Source organism: Aptenodytes patagonicus, chromosome 7 (genome assembly GCF_965638725.1).
Source record: "Aptenodytes patagonicus chromosome 7, bAptPat1.pri.cur, whole genome shotgun sequence".
NCBI classification, from domain to species: domain Eukaryota; kingdom Metazoa; phylum Chordata; class Aves; order Sphenisciformes; family Spheniscidae; genus Aptenodytes; species Aptenodytes patagonicus.
In genome coordinates this window covers 34,248,416-34,269,126 of record NC_134955.1, presented here as the reverse complement: position 1 = coordinate 34,269,126, position 20,711 = coordinate 34,248,416, and the positions used below count along the sequence as shown (strand labels likewise).

Genomic DNA, 20,711 nt, shown 5'->3' with positions numbered 1-20,711 from the left:
CAATGATCCTGGAAGGATCCTGGCATGTGAAAAGGAAGCTGCCTCTTGTAACGCAAGGATTTCTCTGGCTTGCCGCTGCTCTGGCTCCCCTCGGGACCAAGTCACAGGCTGATTATTCCTGACTACCATTTCTGGCTTCAAATTAGTTGAAGCTACTGAGTCTGAGAGATCACTGGGCACTTGATCTGGACACTTTTGGCATACCACTTGTTTCTGTTCTACTTTGCATGTGATTGCAGGGAAGCAAGGAAAGAAATCCAGGGAGCTCAGTCTCCTGCATCAGGGCACACGTTGGTATGTAGTTATGTGCAGTCACGCCAATTAATGCTGGTAGTGGACATGCATGGTAAAACTGGCTTTGCGCTGACACTTGTAATTCTGGATTGCCCTCTGTGCTGACTGCTTGACTCTACAACCTTAAATATGCCTTTTAATCTTGGTTTGGGGTGGAGGGGGCAAGGGAGAGAAGCTAGATGAAGTAATATATGTATTGACAGACAGTGAAGTGCTCTTCAATGAAGGTAGATAAAGTCCTGAAGGATGTGCACCTGTAAAAGTTCGGTACGTCTCTCATCACTGGTTTCAGAGAGCCAGAGCAACTCATGTTGCTTAAACATCTGTTAATTATGGAGAAAGATTGAAAAATGCTGTCCTGGTAATTGGCTGGGTCCTGAGCGGCGAACATGTTACTCAATGGGCACGAGAGCTGCTGTGCATGCTCTGGCTCACACCCTGTGGCTGCAGAGGTCTCAGTGGGAGCTGCCTTTGTGCTAATCAAAAATAAGATCTGAACCATTAAATGCATTTTATTCAGTAGGAGGTGCTGCTCTGCTAAAGAGTTTTGTTCTTTATTGGCGTTGGGTGTGTTGGGGGTCAGACCACCTTCAGCAGTGGCAGGGATAGACTGCCACTGTACAGGGCATGCAGGTGAATACACTGCCTGGGTGCTGTTGCTCCGTAATCCTGCCACATTCAGACCCATTGTATAGAATACTTTTATGTCTGACCAGCTACAGTAAGAAATGCTTTTTCCAGACTGTGTAATGCAGAGTTACAAGTTAATTCCTCTTTCACATTCACCTTTTGTCATTTAAGGGTAGGCCTCTTGCATCTTGTTCCCTCTCTAACAGTTCTTTCAAGGTTTTTGGTGGTTGATTTTCTAGTTTGGGGGTTTTTTTAAGTTTATTTTGTGATATCTTTGGTGCTGTCTGTCCCCACGCTTGCAGCCACAGCTCTGCTTTTGGTTTTATGAATTTTTTTAAACCTACTTTGAACAAACCTGTCAGCACATTTCTTTTGTTCATGTTTGTTCATCTCCATGTTCCCTTCTGGAGCCAGAAATGCTAAAACCCAACAAGAGCGAGCCAGAAATATGAAGAATGTCTCAACGTCTTTTTCTATTTGGGAGAAAATGAATTGCATTACAGACTCCATGTCTCTAACAAGCTGTATTGCATTTAACCTTTACCTCGCCACCACAACTTCCAGCTAGAAATGTATACATTATTTGTCTTCTGAAGGCTATTTAACAACATATTAGTTAGAATCGTTTCTAAACACAAGCCATTTTCCAGGGCAAATAAAGATTTGGAAGAAGGGGAAATTCAGTGTGTTAAACAGTGTGATTTTTCCAATAGATTGTAATAAAATCATGAGCGTGAACGACTGAAAGGTAGTGGACAACTGGGGCCTCGATGAGTACTCTGTGTGTGTTTGTTTCTCTCTGTTTATATTTTTGTTGTGGCCGAAATCCTGTCCTGCTGATATCACTGGGAATTTTGCCACTGGATTTCACTAGTAGTTTACAGCACACTTAGATTTTTACATTGTGTTCTTCTGAAGACAAACAACGCCTCTGTGCTTCTTGCTGCTCTCTGCAAAAAGGAGCAAGCAGACCTCACCGAGCAGGGCTCATCCTCGTGAGCAACCCTGTGGTTTTCATGGAGCTATGACAGGACTGAATGTTGTATCTAGGGTTTTTTTCATTCATATTTAGGAAGGCTGCTGAAGGCCCAGGCGCGATTCTTTGACCATCACAGCACTGGTGGTTTTTTGGAGCTGTGCTCTCTCTTTGGTGAAATAAATCTGTGTGGTGAAAAATGCACCTGCCCGGTGTTCCTAGGCAATGGGAGGTAGCTGGGCTATTCTGCTGCCCAAAGAAGTGAATGGAGTTCGCTCAGTCCTACTGGTTATACTCAGCTGTCATACTTTGAAAGAAGAGAATCTAAAACAATGCATCCCATGGATCTTGAGAAGGGAAAGCTGTCTTCCTTGATAGCATAAGTTATACTCACACAACACTCCTCTGGGAAGCAACAGATCAGGGGCACAGCCCCAGCTATCAGACACAGACACCCACATTTTTCTTATGACACATGCATGAACTTTTAGTTTGAAAATTGCTCGCAGAGTGGAAACTGCTGAGCTGGTGGCTGGGTTGTGAGCCAGCCAGCCGTGGTGGGGGGAGGCTGTCAGGAGTGCAGTCTTTGCGTGGTGTGAGGAAAGTGGGACCGGGCTGCAGGGCTCTGGGAGCTTTCTGAAAATGAAATTTGGGCAAAACCTTATCAGTTGAATATGTGGAGAAAAATGTCAGACACATCTTTTAATAAATGAACTCAAAACTAGCAGCTCCCCAAATCTGCCTGATCAGACTTATGGTTTAGCCAGGCCAAAAACCAGCTATAGCCCAAGGTTTCTGTAGCGGTGTTATTGCTGACCACAAACATTCAACTATTACTTGATTTGAAAATCAAGTTTTGTGTTCGTTATCTTCACCTTCTGGGTTTTGAATTTCTACATATCCACCTTTTTCTCTTCTGCAACTACGAAGGCACAAAATTATCCTTTCAAAAGAAAAGCTGTGAGTTCTCCTAACAACATAACCCAGGAGGTGCATCTTTACAAGATGATCTTACAGTAAGTGACTCACAACAGAACTGTGAGCACTGTATGTGCGGAGTCAGATGATGGCTGCCCTTTGTATTGGGTGGGGATTGACAGAGTAATGGATTTTAAAGATCCTTGCTGGTCATTGTAATCATTGACTTTATTTTGTTGCAGTTTGCACCTGCAGAATGAGACGAGTGGCTGTGTGAGGGACCGTGTTGCTTTGTGCATGGGGAGAGCTGTGTTGCCGCGAGCAGTGGTTTTGGCCATACCTGTCCTGAGTGTATTTCCAGACTGTCAGATGCGTGCATTTTTGTGATGCCTGCTTCAGTGGCTCTGCTCTTCCTTACATGCCCAGCTCTTTCTTGGTTGACAGTGATTAAATGGCAGAGCAGAGAGGCTGTTGAGGAGGCCTCTATTAATAATGTGATTGAAGTCTAGAATGACAGAGGCCTGCATAGCGTAACACAGGGTTTTTTCGTATTTGACAGGCATATATGAGCCCATTTCATGATGCTTCATTGGTATGCACCATCCTTGATTAAATTTGCTATTGGGGAGGTGAATTTAATGCCTTTGCAAATGGAGACCCAAGCAGGAGCAGAGCGCGGCTCTGAGCATCTTGTCAGTTCAAATTGATTGCTGAGTCCTGGAACTGGAGCAATGCAGTAACTGAAAAATTAATCAATTAAAACGGAATATAATTTGGCTCCTAAACAAAATGCCAACGGCCTGATATTCTCAAATCTTCACTGACAAATAGACAATGAGTTTTTCCACTACTAGAAGACAATGTTGCATACTGTAGGGCAGAATGCACGGCAGAGAACATATCTGAGTGAACAAGGTCTTGTGCAGAAGGACTCATTTTTGTAATAAATCATGGATGCGTATGCACCACCACTATTGTCACTACAGAAAGAATACCAGTACAGTCCCTGGGGATAGATCTCATGGCTTTGAACCTCCAAAATACAAGTCTGCATTGTGAGCTGAAGGTCGTTCTTGAACTTCTCTAAGAAACCAGGTCATGATTCAACAGGGGCATGAGGAGTTACCTTAAGTCACTCTGTTAAACGCCAGTTTGGTTGTTGGTTTACAGACAAGTTGCATTTTCATATTAGGCCTGGCTAACTCCCAACCAACGGGTCCTGCCAGGAGCCTTTCTGAGCGATGTTCAAAAGCTAATGTGAGGAAGAGCTGCGTGGATCATCATGGTAAATTAGCTGACTCGTCAAGGTCGTGTCCTACCCAGGTGTTATTTCCTAGGAAGACAAGCTCTGTGCAGGCACTGGGGCTGTGGGCCAGCCTCCAGGAACAGCATGGTACCCTAGCTGGCACAAAGGCAGGAGTGTGGCTCCCTGAGGTCAGTCTGCCACCTGGCTTGGTCTGCAGGATGTGCTGTGCTTCCCACCTGTGTGGTGCAGCTATCTGTGAGAGGCTGTAACAGGATCTATCTGGTGATTGATTTAACATGGGAGGAGAGAGTTGGTGTGGAATTGGATAATGTTCAAAATCATGACTGAGCAAGACCCACTAACAAAAACATGTTAGGGAAAGATCTTTTTTGCTGGAAGATGGGGAGAAATTCCCACCTCCTGCTACGGGGCTGGGTTTGTCCCTGGTGGGGGCGTGAAATGTCCCCTTGTCTTCCTGGCACAGCTGTGCATGTGCACAGTATTTCTGTGGAGTGTGAATGTTGGCTAGTTGCAAAACCACACTATTTTATTCTTAATCTTCTAATCTCTGTTAAAGCTCTAACTCTTGAGGATGAATTATTAAAAAGGTACTTCAACTTCCTTTCTCTAGCCTTAGCAAAAAGCCCTTACAAGCGTGATCTTGAAGGCAAAGAAAAGGAGCCCCAAGCTTAATGTAATTAAATATTTTAATGCTTTGGGTGAGTAGTGCCCGCCCCCAGTGCTAGGTGACCTCTGCTCATCTCTTAGGTAACTAGTTCACTGCTGACTATGGTAGCAGCTTATGAGGTCTAAAGTTGCTTTTTCCTTCTCTGTGAAAATATCTGTGGCGGCATCTGTCACTCTAGACAGTTGTGATTCACTGGGAGGAAAAGGCTGAATGTAGGTCACTTGAGTTCAAAGGGAATAGATTAGTACATCAGCACAGGAGGCACATACACACGGCGTGTCTGTGCAGACAGCATAGGTGGTGGGGGAGTGGGCATAGAGAGACACAATTTATGTGACTGATATGTTTAATGAAGATCTAGCTCACCCTCATTTGAACTGTCTTATTGACTTCATAGGTGCTACCAGGTAATCGTGAGGGCATCATCTGTCTTGATACAGAATGCTATATGTCAGTCTGTCATGATACAGATATAAATCAGGGTTCGGGTAATGGCTAAATGGCCACTGAGCATCTAACACTTAGAAGACAAATAACAAACCATTGTTCCTTTCTCTTCTTTGTTTTAATAATTCAAAATCATATGGAAACCAGGGACATTCCTTACATGTTTAAATGTCTACAAAGACCCAGATATTTTTCCAAAAGAAAAAATGCAGCTTCCTGTAGTGCCTTTTTTACTCTGAAGGACCTCAAAACACACTTTTATAAACTGTGTGTGTATAACCTTTAGCAGAGCAGTATTCCTATATATGGTAAGTAACCTAGATGGCTTTTGCTAAGGAGGTTTGCTATATGATACTAAACATGTCTGAATGCAGACAGCTTCGTGTCCATGTGACAGTCATGTCTCTGTTCAAAACCTTCATTCCCAGAGGCACTGTGTCCTCAGCTACCCATTGAGATTTCTTTCTGACAATGCTGCTGTTTTGGTGAGGATGCCAGCATGAACTGCCTAGTCCCTCAGGTATTCAAAGAGTGTGCTGTCATGTCTGTCTTCTCCCTGACAGCAGATGTTGTCGTGGATACTTACAGATAGAGAGAGGTGTGCTTGGAAAACAAGTGGTGTTTCAGGGAAAAATAACCCCACAGACCTCACACCTCTCTCATGCTGGTACTCAGTAATTTTGAAGACCATCCACTCATTATTTTGCAGTGTTTTCTCCACATTGTTTTTCTCCTGGAGAGAAATATAAAAGCATAAAGGTTTCTATGAGCAAAAATGGCAGTGTTCATGTCATAACAAAATTTGCCAAATAGGGAAAAAATGGCTTTACTCCAGGGAATGAGATGAAGATCAAATGAACATAGAAGCCAGATGTATGTGTGTCTGGACATGTGGGTGTTTATACAAAATCAATATATGTGACTGTCATAAATATATTAAAAACAAAAATTGTAATATAATTTTTCAATTTTGCATAAAGGACATCTGTGTGCATTAGACTTCAAACTGAGGGAAGAAATAGGCCTTGGCACTAACTGCTTCACCTCATCTGGGGTCTGGATTTCTACAGTTCTGAGCAGCCTCATTTCCTCAGAGCTGTTTGGAAAAGAGTGCCCTCGGGCATCTATCATTGAAGCCCTTTTGGCTTCCCCTGCTTTGCTTTCTTCAACACTCCTAAAAACAAAAGACTAGAAGGATGCCTCACGGCATCATGTCCCCTCCCTCCAATTATGGGCCGTTATGGGCAGTTCCTCCTTCCTGCCTCTGGGCAGTCGGGCCAGAAAACTTTGCAGGATCCAGCCCTTGCTAACTGCTCAAGGTCTATTCAGGATTACATATCTGGGTCAGAGATGGACATACTTTATAGAAGTCATCTCCTACTGTATGTTATATCTATGTAAGCTGTATCTGTCTTGGCCAGCAGTAAAGCATGATAACTGATAGTATTGTGCACCTGTCACAGTGAGGTTGTATAATAAATTCCAGCTTCTCAGGTTATCATTCTACAATGAATATACATCCGGACTGCATTCAGAGGGAAATCCAAGTTGGCATGATTTATCCATGGTCTGCTAATCTACATGGGGGCAGAGAGGGGTTAATTCGTGCTGAAGCCAGTCACTGCATGTGAAAGTGACTTGTTTGCATGCAGTATGATGCTGAGCTCATATAAACCGGCACGGCAGCGAGTACCCTGCACTCTTTAGGGCTGCTGTCTGCAAAATGAATGAGACTGATGTGTGCTGTAGTGCTGGCGCTTGTGCACTGTGTGTTACTTTTGGCTGTTCTCCAGTGGTCAACCCATGCTGCTTTGTATACCTTTGGGACCTGGGCAAAGTGATCCAGATGTGCTTCCTGGAAGCATCCCTCCCTTCTGTAGACAAGGACATGCAGGATCAGGATGAAATATCACAAGAAGGATGCTTCTCCAGAGTCCCTAAAAGGGATGGCTAAGTAGGATCGTTACCCAGAGGCCACATGGCTGCCTCGGAAGCAAGACTGTGAGTTCTTAGACATGAAAGCAAGGAGTTGGGACCATGGTAGGACAGACACCACCTTTCCATATGCTGAGAAGTTGGATGAGGGTAGTTGTGTGTAAAGCTATCAGAGAACCACTGCTTGTGATAGACAGAGGTAGTAACTTAATTGCTCTTGGGGTTTTTTTGCTGCTCCCCCTATAAACTTCCCACACACTGTTTTCCTTTATTGCGTTGCCTACTTTCTTCCCCAAAACTGCCCAAAAGACCAGCTTGTCAAACCATGGCAAGTCTGCTTGAAAGGTAGTGGCCAGGCCTTGTTTATCGACACACTGCTGTGACCTGTAAGTCAGCAACATCCTGTTTCTAAACTCTTCAGACTAGCAACCCATGTCTGCTTGTGACAGACATCATCGGAGAGTGTGATGTTCACCTCATCCAGGCTGTAGGCAATAACATGGAAAACACTGCCATCTTCTCTGTTTCTTGGAGGAGGCTCTGAAAGTAGCATCTAAAAATTGATGGATGTGGGGAGAACATTGCTGTGGCAACCAAACACAGAAAAATGATTGCTTCTCCTTTCTTGCCTTATACAGGATTTCCACCTTTTCAGGCCAGATGCTTGAGGACACTTTCCTTGTCAACAGCTCAATGTCTGGCAAAACTATGAGGGAAGAAGAGAAGAACAAAATAGAAAATGTTTGGTGGAATCCCATGACTTCCTAGCCATGAGGCAGGGATGGAGAGAAAGGGTTTCTCAGGTCTAAAACAGAAGAGAGCAGAGATGCAGTCTTGCAGAGCTGGCAGAGAATTGCCTCTGCATGCACAGAAGGCAATAAATGCCAGGAGACAGTGGAAAAGAATAGGGAGGTGGAATGGCACCTTGGGCAAGCAGCGGTGCTGGAAAGCAAGCCCCAGCAGACTTTCCCCGCTTCTCACTCCCACCATCCCTTGGTGACTACAACTCTGTCACATGGCCTGGAGAAACCCTGTGAGCTGGGAACCGTGGCCTCTGCTCAGAGGGCATTGAAAATAGCCTCTGCTGGGGGCACACCACTGGTGTCTCAAGCCCAATTTGGAACTGGCAGCAGGCCTCAAGATTGTCCAGTGTTGATGGCAGTAGAAAATCTCTTGTGACCAATTAGTTGGTGTGAGAGCTGATCAATTCAAGTTGCTTTACTGCTTCCATTCTGTTACTCCAGTTTGTGCAAGCTACAAACAAAACATTCAAATCGGTCTCTGAGCTCCTCTGTCAGCACTTGCACTTCTCAAAGAACAGAGATGGTTCTATTTAACTGTGATAATTTTTATTAACGTTTCATAACAGAAGTTCCATAAGAGTATGGTTCCTAAACCACATTTAAAATGCTTTACACAATTAACAAAGCATGAATAAAATAGGGCCTGTGCTGTCAGGCACAGCCTTTTCTCTTAAAGTCTTTTGAGGAATTTTTCAGAGAAGTATATGGACTATTTCATGAGACATAACAAGAGCCATGTGCACACTGGGATTCCTAAACCCAACTGGAAATGCAACACACCCTCTAAAACAAATGCTCTTGGCAACATGCATTCAAGAGACGATATCTTGCAGGTTCAGCCCATCAAGAGTAGCTTGTTCCCTGGGCAAGCAGGATCTCCTGGGAATTTCCTGGGAGTGCTGCAGCTCTCCGTCCTCCCCGTCTGTGCTCTGTGCCATTCATAGCCGATCCATGTGCCAGCATATGGGTTACAGAGCTGAGCAGCACCTGTCTCTGTAGCATTCCCAAGCACTACTGTGCTCCCAGCATCTGATTGCTGGTGGTGGTGCTGTGCTGTCCTGTCCTCTCTCGGGCTTGTCTTCAGGTCACTGGGACAGTGTATGGAGCAAGTGGAGTGAGCCCACGAAGAAAAATTTCACACTGTGTGGGCCCCAGCAGGTCCACTGTGGTTTACAGAGGTGACTCGGTCCTGGACTTTGCTCTGAGGGAAGAGGATTTGCTCAGACAGCAAGGCTGTATCTCAACCCAATGGGTTGAAGCAGGCTTTAAACCAATTCAGAGGGGAAGCCTCTACTGAGGGGGGTTGGACCTGCAGGGCTGGTGGGAGGGAGGTGCTGGCAGGGTTGGGGATCATGGCAGTGGCAGTATGTGAAGCTGCAGCAACAGGATAAATCAAAGGGGGGCCTCAAGTGGGAGGAAAGTTTGGTGAGGTTGTTACTCCCTGGCTTGCTTTATGTCCATATTCATCAGCTAGACCTTCCTGGTCAGTTAGTTCTTCCAGGGAGAGACACGGGGGATGGCTTTGTGGTTGATGCTTTTCTGTCCTGGGATTTGACAGACCTGACACAATCATGAAAATGAGCTTAAAACAAAAGAGAAGCATGGCAGCCCCCTGCTCCATTTGTTGTACTAGCACTAAACACTTGTAAGAAAGATAGACAAAAGCTGCAAAGTATACGTCCTGTCATATAAAACTGCTGTTGGGCTAATTTCACAGTAACTGTAAAATGATTAATTGCACTTACCTTTGAGAGTTTTGCATACCTTACTCTAGTTAAGAAATGATTCCTCATGACCCCTGGAGTATGGTTATCCTTTTTCAATTTGGCCAAGCCTGCTGTTACAAAAAAATACCTTGGGACCCTGAAGTACCCAGCTGCTCTGGTTTTAGTGGCTATTTGCACGATGTTGGAGCTGACATGCCTGTGTCTGGCGGCAGACAGTGACAATGCATGGAGGTGAGTGGCACTGTCTGTATTATGATCTTGCTATTTTACAGGTGATCAGGCCTAGAGGAATATCACTGTGCTAGTCGAGAAATGAGGCTCTCAAGTTTTCATAGATATGCATGGCGTTAATTCCTTCCCCTTAATCCCTTGCTTACGAAGTTAATTTCAGTACTTAAGCAGTTTCTGGTCTCTTGAACCATGTCAAAACACAAATAAGAATGTGCTTTCAACAGCAGAAGTCCATTGATATTGTTAGTTGTTGCTTCCTCAGTCCATTCTGTCACAGAAAGGGAAAAGCGTATGTGAAAATGAGAAATGGTGAAATGAGATTAGAAGGTTTACAGTATTTCCTGAAATTTTGGTATGTGAATTGCATTGGAGGTCTCAGCAATGTTTGGGACAAACCTTAATTTGTGCAAACTACTTTGCTAATCCCTAGTCTAGATACTCACATTTCCAGTGCCTATTCATCTTTATTTCTGTTTTCATCTAGCAAATTTTTTTGGTCTATCACAAAGCATCAGTCAGAAGGAACTGTGCTCTTCTGCTCCCATAACTCCCACTTGTAGTTCCAGCCTCAAGCATGGCGATACAGGGTGTGTAACTACATAGAGAACTTACGGGTATGAACTGTCCTGTTGATGTGGTAAAAGTCTTGACTCTGCACTCAGCTGTACATACTGTGCCTTTAATATACCCAAAGCTCATATGTGTTTATATTGACTTCCTCCTGAAGTGAGAGAAGTTAATGTGAAAAGAGAGGAAAGAGGCGGTGGACGTCAGTCTGCCCTCCTCAGAGGGTTTGGCAGGGGACTGACTACTTATTTCATAGAGAACCTGTGCTGCTCCTGTCAAGTATGTTTTGAATTAAGTGATAAATGTCCTGTAGTCAAACATCTATATTCTAGGAAAATAATCTGATAAAGTCAGATCCAAGCAAGTCAGTCCTTAAAGATAAGCTTTATACTTGCTTTGTCAGGCTTGTTCATAGCTGTCTGGGCTCCACTCAGGATGGTGTTTGCTCTCTTCTCTTAATCTGACTTTGCTGTTGTGTGGTTTGTAATGAGCTGTAACATCTAGGGCTTTTCTGAGGAGCTTCTACCTTGCTGTTTCTGCCATGTTTTGTATTAGCACAGACCTGATGAACTGTAGAGGTCTGTGGTGCCCTTATTGAATTGCATTTATTGTTTTCAGACATTTTTTTTTCCATGTGTTGAGATAATTTTGAATTCTAATTCTGCTCCCCAATGTGTCTGACATTTTTGCTGAATTTCCTATGGATTTGACAAACATACATACTCTGTCTCAATATCCACCACACAGCCGCTCGCTTACTCCCCACCGGTGGGATGGGGGAGAGAATCAGAAGAGTAAAAGTGAGAAAACTCATGGGGTGAGATAAAGACAGTTTAACAGGCAAAGCAAAAGCCGTGCACACAAGCAAAGCAAAACAAGGAATTCATTCACTCCTTCCCATCGACAGGCAGGTGTTCAGCCACCCCCAGGAAAGCAGGGCTCCATCACGCGTAACGGTTACTTGGGAAGACAAACGGCATCACTCTGAACGTCCCCCCCTTCCTTCTTCTTCCTCCAGTTTATGTACTGAACATGACGTCACATGGTATGGAATGTCCCTTTGGCCAGTTTGGGTCAGCTGTCCTGGCTGTGCCCCCTCCCAGCTTCTTGTGCACCTCCAGCCTTCTCAGTCGGCAGAGCATGGGAAGCTGAAAAGTCCTTGACTAGTGTAAGCACTACCTAGCAACAACTAAAACATCGGTGTGTTATCAACATTATTCTCATACTAAATCCAAAACACAGCACTGTACCAGCTACTAGGAAGAAAATTAACTCTATCCCTGCCGAAACCAGGACAATGTTGATTAGCTGTCTTTCTGGAAGCTGAAGCTAGGCCCTCTGAGCTATCATCCCCTGAATACTCCCTTTTCCCTGTTTGAAGAGAGCACAAAGACATACTGGCTGAAATAAAAATGAGAAATGTTAATGGGCCTTCCTGTCCCTGGCCACTCCCCGGAGCTCCCCCGACCCTGCCCATGGCCCAGGACCCCATGTCAGCTCCCCGGGGCTCCCTCCACCCTGCCTATGACCCAGGACCCCAGGGGCTGTCAGCCCCTGCCCCAGCGACACTGCGGCAGGGCCAGTCTCCAGCTCCCCACAGCCCTGCTCTGCCCGGCCATGGGCCCTGCCAAGGTGGGCCCACGGCCTAGCCCGTCCCCAGAGAGATGCCCGATGCCCAGGGCTCCTGCTGTCCCGGTGCCCCCTGGCTGCCCCACTCCTGTCTGGGGCATGGGATGATCCCTGGCTGCCAGGCCCTGCCCTGAGCCTCGCCATGGGGAGCCCCCGGCCCTCACGGTGCCCTGACAAAATGGCTCCTGAAGACTTGTTGCCACTTCCAGCGTTTTGCAAGACGTTGCTGGCAACATAAACCAAAACGAGCTGTTGCTTTTCCAGGGCTTGGGGAGACAGAGATAAGTAGCAAAGGGCAAGCAAGTGACCACAAAATATTTAAAGGCATGTGATAAGCTGGGCTTTTGCTACAAATCAGTATTGTTTTCTAGGGCAAGAGGAAAAAGAGAAATGGAAGCTAAGTTTGACAAAACTCCTAGTATGAATTAAAGGAGGAAAACATTTCAATTTTTAGAGGTATGAAAGTAATTGTTTTTCTCATCGCACTGAAAATATGATTTCAAGGGAGAGTCTAGGCAGCAGGCTGTGAAATCAGCCGTACAGATAACTGAGCTGTTGCCCTAACCCAGTGACAAGCCCAGCCGGTGCTGTGGCGGCGGATGCTGCGAGGGTCAGCAGGGGGATGATGGCATCCCTCACGGAGGGGTGGCAGGGCAGGGCGCTCGCTGCCTGGAGGGGCGGAATGGAGGCAGACATCTGCCGAAGTGTGCCTATGCGAGTGCTGCATTAGGGTAAATCCATGGGCAGCAGCTTGGTTGTGCAGTGGTTGAATAAGTTTCTTTGTGTGGTAAATAGCAGCACTTTTTTTTTCCTGTGAGAAGACATTTCCCTCGTTTTTGTATGGTAAGAAAGAGAAATCTGAGCATCGGGCTGACCTTGGCTGTATTTGGCATAATTTTACCGTCCTTCAGTTTTTTTCTCACTTCCTTCAACTTCTCTCCAAATTTAGTAGTCCTAACCTTTAATTTCTCTTCATCCTCCAGTAGCTTCCTTCCAGAGACCAGGTTGACAAAACTTGCACTCTGGCCACGGCTGCTGAGCTGTCACTGATTTCGTATAACAGTGTTCACGATGGTTTCTGTCCTGTTCGCAGTGCACTCGATTTGCTGTATTTCCCATCTTGGCAGGCCAAGTGCAGGATTTCATTGAGCTGTCCACAGGGACACTCAGATCCGTAACCCGAGTGGTCACGGTTCGTTTGAAATCCATCAATGTGCATGAGTAATTCAATTTGTTTCTTCTAATGTTCATTAACTTGCAGTTGTCTATGCTGAATTTCATTTGCCATCGTCTTACCCAACTGTCTGGTTCTCTTAGGGCTGTCTGCACTGCAGGGTAGCCCTTCTCAGAGAAAGGTGCAGAGATGTTTGTTCTTCTAAGTGCTCTCCTGCTTCAGGAATTTGCCGCGGTGCTGTGTCTCATGTTTCCCGACCCATTTAGATGGCTTAACCAAAACACTGTGCGATATTGGGGACCAGTCCATGGTCTCTTGCCCCCTAAAACTCCTAAAAGGAGCCTTATAGCAGAGGGAGAAATGTGATCAAGCCTAGTATTAGAGGGTATCCAAACTATTTTACAGAGAAGGATCTCAAGATCTGGGGATTGTCCAGCGCTTTGGATGAGATGTGGATGTGCCAGAATCTGCCTTTTCCAGCGGTTTTAGGGAGCTCCAGCACTCCTTCGTACAAGGCTGGGAGCTTTTTATGGCTTCTTCATGATCTGGTCTAGCAAATGGCTACCACAGACAATTTGTTAAACTTTTATTGTATAAACAATCCTGATTGCTTTATAAGCTGATATTTTACAGTTTCTAGGTTGTTTCCAACCAAAATCTCATATCTAAGAGTTCAGCATGGGCTAGAACTGTGCCTGTCCTCCCTCCCAGTGGCCCTAGTGAATGGTCTTCAGGTGCTGGCATTGCACTGACTCTGTGGCCTAAGAAAGCTAGAGGAAAATTAGGAGAGGAGAAGGATGGTCCAGGTGTTTTAGCTCTTGTGTGGGACTGGGAACAGTCACATGCAGCTTCCAACTTTATCACGGACTTCTGTGAGACTGGGCAAAGCTGGGCAGGGCACAGCAGGCAACCTGTTAAATCAGCTGCCTCTGTGTTTGTATGCAATAGCGATTGCCGAAAGGCTGAAACTGTTTTTCCTCAAAATACTGTGTTTCAGCCACATTGGCTGGAGGCTGCTTTCAAACCTGCATTGCCTGGAAGGGTTTCCAAATGCCTGCAGTCTTGCATGTTCTGCGTAACAAGTGCTAAAGGGAATTCGGCTCTGCCTGTGCTATCAGGAACAACAGCTTTCATCCCAAGCTCAGTTGGTAAGGATAGCGAGGCCTGCAATTTTCCTCAGAGAAGGCAATTATAACACCATATCTGTGAGGGTTTCCTGCTTTCCTTTCCAAGCTCTTGCCTGTCCTGCCTTCCCCCATACCTGAGCCACTTCCAGATGTGTGACAAACAACCTGCCTAAACATACGCGTGTCTGAACTTATTACCTGTGTCTAAACATGAGTCAGCTGCTCTCCCTGATGCTCTGATGCTTGTCTCTGCTCTAGATGACAAGGGCTCCCCAAGGAGAGAAGAACAGCCGGAGGGGTTTTGACGAAAAGGCTTACTTGTCCTCAAAGCTGCTGAAGGCCGGAGAAGACCCCTACCGCCAGCATGCTTTTAATCAGCTAGAGAGTGACAAACTCAGCAGCGATCGGCCCATTCGGGACACCAGGCACTACAGGTACCGTGCAGCCCTTGCTCCAAGCCATGGCTGCTGCTTGGTGTGGGGAGCCCACTGCCCTCCTGTATTGTTCTGCAATGTTGGCAAAGGATGGTTTGGGTTTTTCTTTGCCAGCGTCGGTCTGTTACTTCACTGTATTTCATGGTTAATCTGGAAATGTCTCATATGTGCAGAGACCCTTGACTAATTCAGCCCCAGTTTGTTGCTTTTCTAGCATCTCTTCTCCCAGGTCCAAGCACCATCTTGTTGTTTCAGCACAGCCCCTCCATTGCAGCTCAAATAGCTCATCTGACAGTTGTTTTTTGCACAACTCCCCTCACACTCATGGCTTCTCTCAGCAACCCTCTGTCCTGGCCGTAAGGTACACCATTGTTGCAGCCTTGCTTTACTCTGGTGTTCCTCACCTGCTGTGCCCTGGCTGTCTGAAGCTGGTTTGGTGCCTTCTCTCCAGCCTGAGCATTACGGTTTGGATGAAGGCTCCTGGGGTGGGGATGAAACTAAAGTGTGAATACAGTGAATATTTCATGGCTTGCAAAGTGCTTATCATTCTGTCCTTGTTTCTCTGGGGGTCAATTTATTCTGCTGACTAAATTAATCTTTAAATTGCTAATAGTGCTCAGGTAACTATTTTGTAGTTTCTGGAGAACAAAAAGATAATGTTGTACCTTGAAAACTGTAGGTTTGATAGTAATAGGATAGTGTAAAACAGCCTACTTCAAAGGAGAAAAAATAGAAGCAACCTAACCATGTCTGAAATGCTTGTCTATTTGGGCTGGAACCTAGACCCTACCTAGGGTTGCAAAGCAACACTTCACAGCTGCTGGGAATGGGAAACCAGGCATCTAACTTGATCGAAACTGTGAAAGAGATGTCAGAAGACATGGAGCTCTGTGAGCCTGCCAGCACTGACAGCCATCAGGGTGCTTTGTGAATGAAAGCAGTTGGGACTGTGGTTGTGAGATGAAAGTCTTGTGCTCCTGTTCCCTGGCATAGTACTTGGGATTGGCTTTCTAGTGACTCAGAGGCAGAGGTGCCATGTCCTGCGTTACTGACAAGTCTCCCAGCCATGCAGAATTGCTGTTTTCTGTTAATCTACTGTCATGTTCTGGCCTACAAATAGCTCACTTCAAAGGTGAATTATTGTTTATTTTGGTCTGTGGTAGCATGCAGAGCATGCTTTTTGTGAAAAGCCTCATCTGTGCACTTCAATCTGAAGAACAACATATATGCGATTCCCTGGAAATGTATGGCCGTTTCAGCCCCAGCTTTGCAAGGGTTCCCTTCAGCAATGGGGAGTCCAAAGCAGTGTATAATCAGAGCAGATAAACCTATTTCCATGTTCCTTCCCTTTGCAGAGGTGCCCGTTTGGGAATGAGGAAGCTGGTTTTGAGTACCTTGTCTTGTAGCATTATTGGAATGGTTGCTGAGATGGCAACTTAGGATGAGGACTTATTTCAGCTGGTACAAGTTAGATGTGGTTTGAGGAAAGTCCATCCTTGTGTCACAAATGGACCTGGCTCTCTGTTTAAGGACTGGGGAGTCCATAGGTCACTAACACATCACTTTTTCTTCAGGCACCCAAGCAGAGCTTGGGCATACTTGACTCCACATCCTACAAGCTCCTTCTGACCTAGCATGTAGCTGTTTTTTTGATCCAAAGCAAAGAGAGGGCCAACTTTCGAGCACAAACTTTGTCCTTGTGCTCTGTGATGCTGTAATAATGCTGAGATCTTGGGAAGACTTCCCCAAACAACACATACACCAATCTCTGCTGCTTTTTCACTTCTTGATGCCTTAATACATTTTATATGCATTACATCATGGATTTATTTTGAAACAATAATAAATGTGGTATGTCTCCTGTCTGGCCTCAGGTTTTCCACTTTAGTCTTTATCAAGGTTTCTTTATATGTTTGAAAATTGCTGTAAGAAGCTGCTGTCCCCTTAATAAAATATTGCAATGAAAAAGTCATAAACCAGTAGGATTGAATGTGATGATAAAAACAGTAACAGTTTAGTAATAGCCATAAAAGAATAGTAAGTAAATGTGGAAGTGCAAGTAGTGGCTGTAAGAACTGAATTGTATTCCCTCCCAGGATGAGTTCAGTCTATGCGTGGCCTTGAGTTGTTAAAAACACTAGGCCACAATTTCAGGTGTGGGCTTTTCATGTGGCAGGGAATTAGTGCAGACTGACTGCTGTTTGGCACTGGCTGAAAGTTAAGAAGGTGGACACTCTGGAGGAGCAAATCAGCCCAAACCTGCCATTCCTAGTATCTGCCAGAATTGGATCCAGGATTCACATCTGAGAGTTGTTCTCCTCCAAGAATCCTTGTTCTCCACAGGGTATGAGCAGCCCTGGTGCAAGCTGATCCTGAGTTAATCTTTGCTTCTGAGTATGAGAATGAATGGATGTACCTAACATTACAAAGTCAGATGAGAAGGTGGGAGGAATTGCTTTCCATTGCCAGCTGAGGTATTAGTGTTGAACCTCAGCAACTCCCTGATGCAGATCACAGCACTAGCTAGTGTTTTCCTTTCTGTAAAGTCCAATATCCAAAGAATTTGAAAGTGCTTTATACAGTGATGCCTGGGTGTACCAGCTCCGTGCATCCTTAGCATGTGCATGTCCTATGCATGAATAAACAAGATTTTACATAATCACAGGTGAATCCAGGGACTAGAGTCCACGATGTTGAACCTTTGTTCCCCATGAAACCCACGTGCCCTCCTCAGCATGCAGCATCATGAGTTTAGGTATCACAACCTCAAAACTTTGCCTTTCAACAGTCACAGTTCTTTTTAAGCTCTGCCAACCTTGGTGCAGGGGCTGCTGAGGCCTCCTTTGCTGCAGCTCAGCTGTGCTGTTTCTGGTTTTAGCATATTATTCTCTTCTCCTTCAGAAATTCTAGGTACATTGCTGCAGTGGCTGCTGCTGGGTGATGTTTGGCTTACAATTCTGCTCTCCCGTGTTGCAGGTGCACTTCTGTACGCTATGACACAGACTTGCCAGCTACCAGCCTCATCATCACCTTCCACAACGAGGCGCGCTCCACCCTGCTCCGCACGGTGAAGAGGTGAGTTCAGCAAGGGGTGCTGGGCCCAAACAATGGTGCCTGGAAGGGCACTGGTGGAGGGTTAGGCATTTTCCAGTGGTTAGGCAAGCAGGGTGGCTGCAGTCCCCCAAGTGCTTGTGATCTGCCCTCGAGCCGGCCCACTAGGACAGGTCAGGGGCTTGGATTGGCAGTGTGGGCATGTCTTCAAAGACAGAACATATCTGCAGTTAGCTGCTATATAGCCCCCCGTAGGGGGAATCATTAGCAGCAGGAAAGGGGCTGCTGGGCCTGTGTCCACAGGTGGGAACAGGCTGTATGAGCTTAGTTTGGAAGAGTGAGGGGGGACCAAAGGGCACACTGTGGGCTGCTAGATGCAACTGAGAGAAGGGGCTTGGGAGGGACTGTGTTTCATAAGCAGGAATAAGCAGCCAGCCCCCTGCTAGAGCACATGTTACAGGAGCTGGGGCTGGCTCAGTGAGGGCAGGGGGCACAGTCTTCCAAGCAGAAGGTGATGAACTTGAAGTCTCATGGAGACTGAGCCCTTGCGATCTGAGCAGGTGCTCAGACTCACTTGCTGGTAAACAGTTGCTGAACCTGATGGCCCACCAGATCCTCCCTGGGGCTTTGTACACAGACCCTGCTGAACTTGAAGGACACTTGCTATTTTGTACCAGTGTCTCCTCATATCTGAGTATCATCAGGAGTGGCCAAATCTAACCAAGTAAATAGGTGGCATAGTGCCTGTCAGCATCCCAAGCAGACAGGAGCATGCAATTATCTGTACCACAAAGCAATGTTCCAGCTGCTCCTTCCCTTCCCCATCACCACCACAGAACCCAGGGAGGCTCTTTTCTTTTTAGTTTTCACACAAAAAATGCCCTCTGCCCTCTCTGACTTATCAAGTCATTTCTCAAAGGGTTTCTGAAGCCTGCAAGCAGGTCCAGAAACAGCCTGTGGAGGCTGAAGGAAGAGTGAATTGTCCAGGTAGAAGGTTTAGCTAACAGGAATGCATTATTCATCATCACCACTTCTCCTGTCAGATCCTGTGGGCCTAGAGAAATGTGCTTTGTGAGTAAATAACAGGCTTTTTCAAGTTGGCCTCATGGCTAGGAGGCTGGGTTTCTGTCTGCCAGGTTTTGTGCTACTGTGTTTCCAGAGACCTGTATATATTGCATATATTGCATTATGCATATATTGCATTAACACATTTTGCCTTTTTACCTCTATCATTTCCTTTTCATTTGAACCATAAAATGAGTTCTACAGAGCCACTGTTCAGAATATGAGCAGATTTGTTTTGAACCATGGTGCTGCTAGGGCAACGGGAGGAGATTTCTGCCGATTACCTCATAGGTCAGACAATAAATGGTTAGATGCTCAGAAACTGTGGTAGTAGGATCCTTAAGAAAATCTCAAGGCAGCCAATCAAATAGCCAAATGCCATGATAGTTAAAATGAAGAGAAGATGACATTCAGAGCAGCAGTAAAGCATAGAGAGAGAAATTGATATCCAGATCCTATGGAGGTGATGTGTACTAATGAGCAGATGAGTGTTGCCAATGCACTAACAGGCCAGGCTTGCTCAAAGCAAGGTCAACTAGAGTAGGTTGCTCAGGGCTGTGCCTGGTCAGTTTTTAGTATCTCCAAGGATGGAGACTCTGCAACCTCTCTGTGCACTCTCTTCTCAAGGCTAAACAACGCCAGCTCTTTCAACCTCAACTTTTACTTAATTATAACTCAACTCCCTTAATTATCTTAGTGGTCCTTCATTGGACCTGCTTCAGCATGTCCCTCTTTTTCTTGTCCTGGGAAGCCCAGAACTGGACGCAGCACTCAAGATGTGGTATTACCAGTCTCTCAGATGTGGTCTCCTGCAACCCAGAGCCCCCAGCAAAGACCTTGAAAAATGGGTGACCCATCTGTTCAGACTGGTCCCTGCAACCCTGCTGCCACTGCAGGACTGCTGTTGTGAGGGACTGGCTGCACTCTGCTGTGAATGGTGGGGTGGATGGCATTTCCTCCCAGACCTCTGGCTACAGCTGAAGTCTTCATTGCCAGATGGTTTACAGCCAGTCCATGTGATTGATTTACTCCTTGCTTACATCAAATGTCAGAAGTGTCCATGATTTATCCCTGTCTGATGAGGGATCCCGAAGGCTGAATTCTTCTTGGGCTCTACAGTATTTTCAGTGTCACACAACCAAGCATTGGCTAGTAGCCTTGTCTTTGAGGCACGGGAGGTTTGACAATGTACACAGAGGTGAAAGCTCAGATCATGGCTGTGCTGTTAGAAGAGGCATGGGGCTGAGTCCCACTTGCAGGTTAACACTGATGTTACAGAGGGAGTTGAAGATTTCACGGTGCTCTTCAAGGCGTCTTCTGTAACCTCAGAGTCCTGTCTTTCAGCAAAATGCATCTGAATGTGCGAGGCTGAATTACTGCTGTAAGTATAATTGTCACTCAATTCGCATACGCAGTCAGTGCACCAAATACTATGTAATTACTTTGCAGCATTTTGGGATGTCAAGTATCAAAGGGACAGGACTGTTCTGTTCTGTTTGGTTTATGACCTGGCTGTGAGTCTGCAGAGGACCACAGTCTCTTGGTGGTCTTAGCTGCTGACCTGCTTAGCTGCTGACTAGTCAGGCTTGCAGCCTGTCATTATCTCTGTATCCATAAGAGCTTTCTTAAGCCAGGTAGAGCAGGATTATGTAGATAATTAGAATTAACCATTTGAGATGCACCTGTTAAAGTTAAATATGATTACACTGTTATTATGGGCCTCTTCCCAAGTTTAGTTATCATAATTACACTATGGGGATGCTATAAGA

The 20,711-nt window shown here is 45.7% G+C and overlaps 1 protein-coding gene across 2 annotated transcripts in view; it reads left to right on the top strand.

Annotated features, from left to right (window-relative positions):
• The window catches only part of GALNT16 (polypeptide N-acetylgalactosaminyltransferase 16), an 81,284-nt gene that overhangs the window by 25,144 nt on the left and 35,429 nt on the right, over nt 1-20,711 (top strand). For both annotated transcript variants that reach the window (XM_076344805.1, XM_076344804.1), the window contains exons 2-3: nt 14,651-14,826; nt 17,803-17,901. In XM_076344805.1, coding sequence (XP_076200920.1) covers nt 14,651-14,826; nt 17,803-17,901 — 275 coding nt within the window. The remainder of the gene's footprint in view (nt 1-14,650; nt 14,827-17,802; nt 17,902-20,711) is intronic.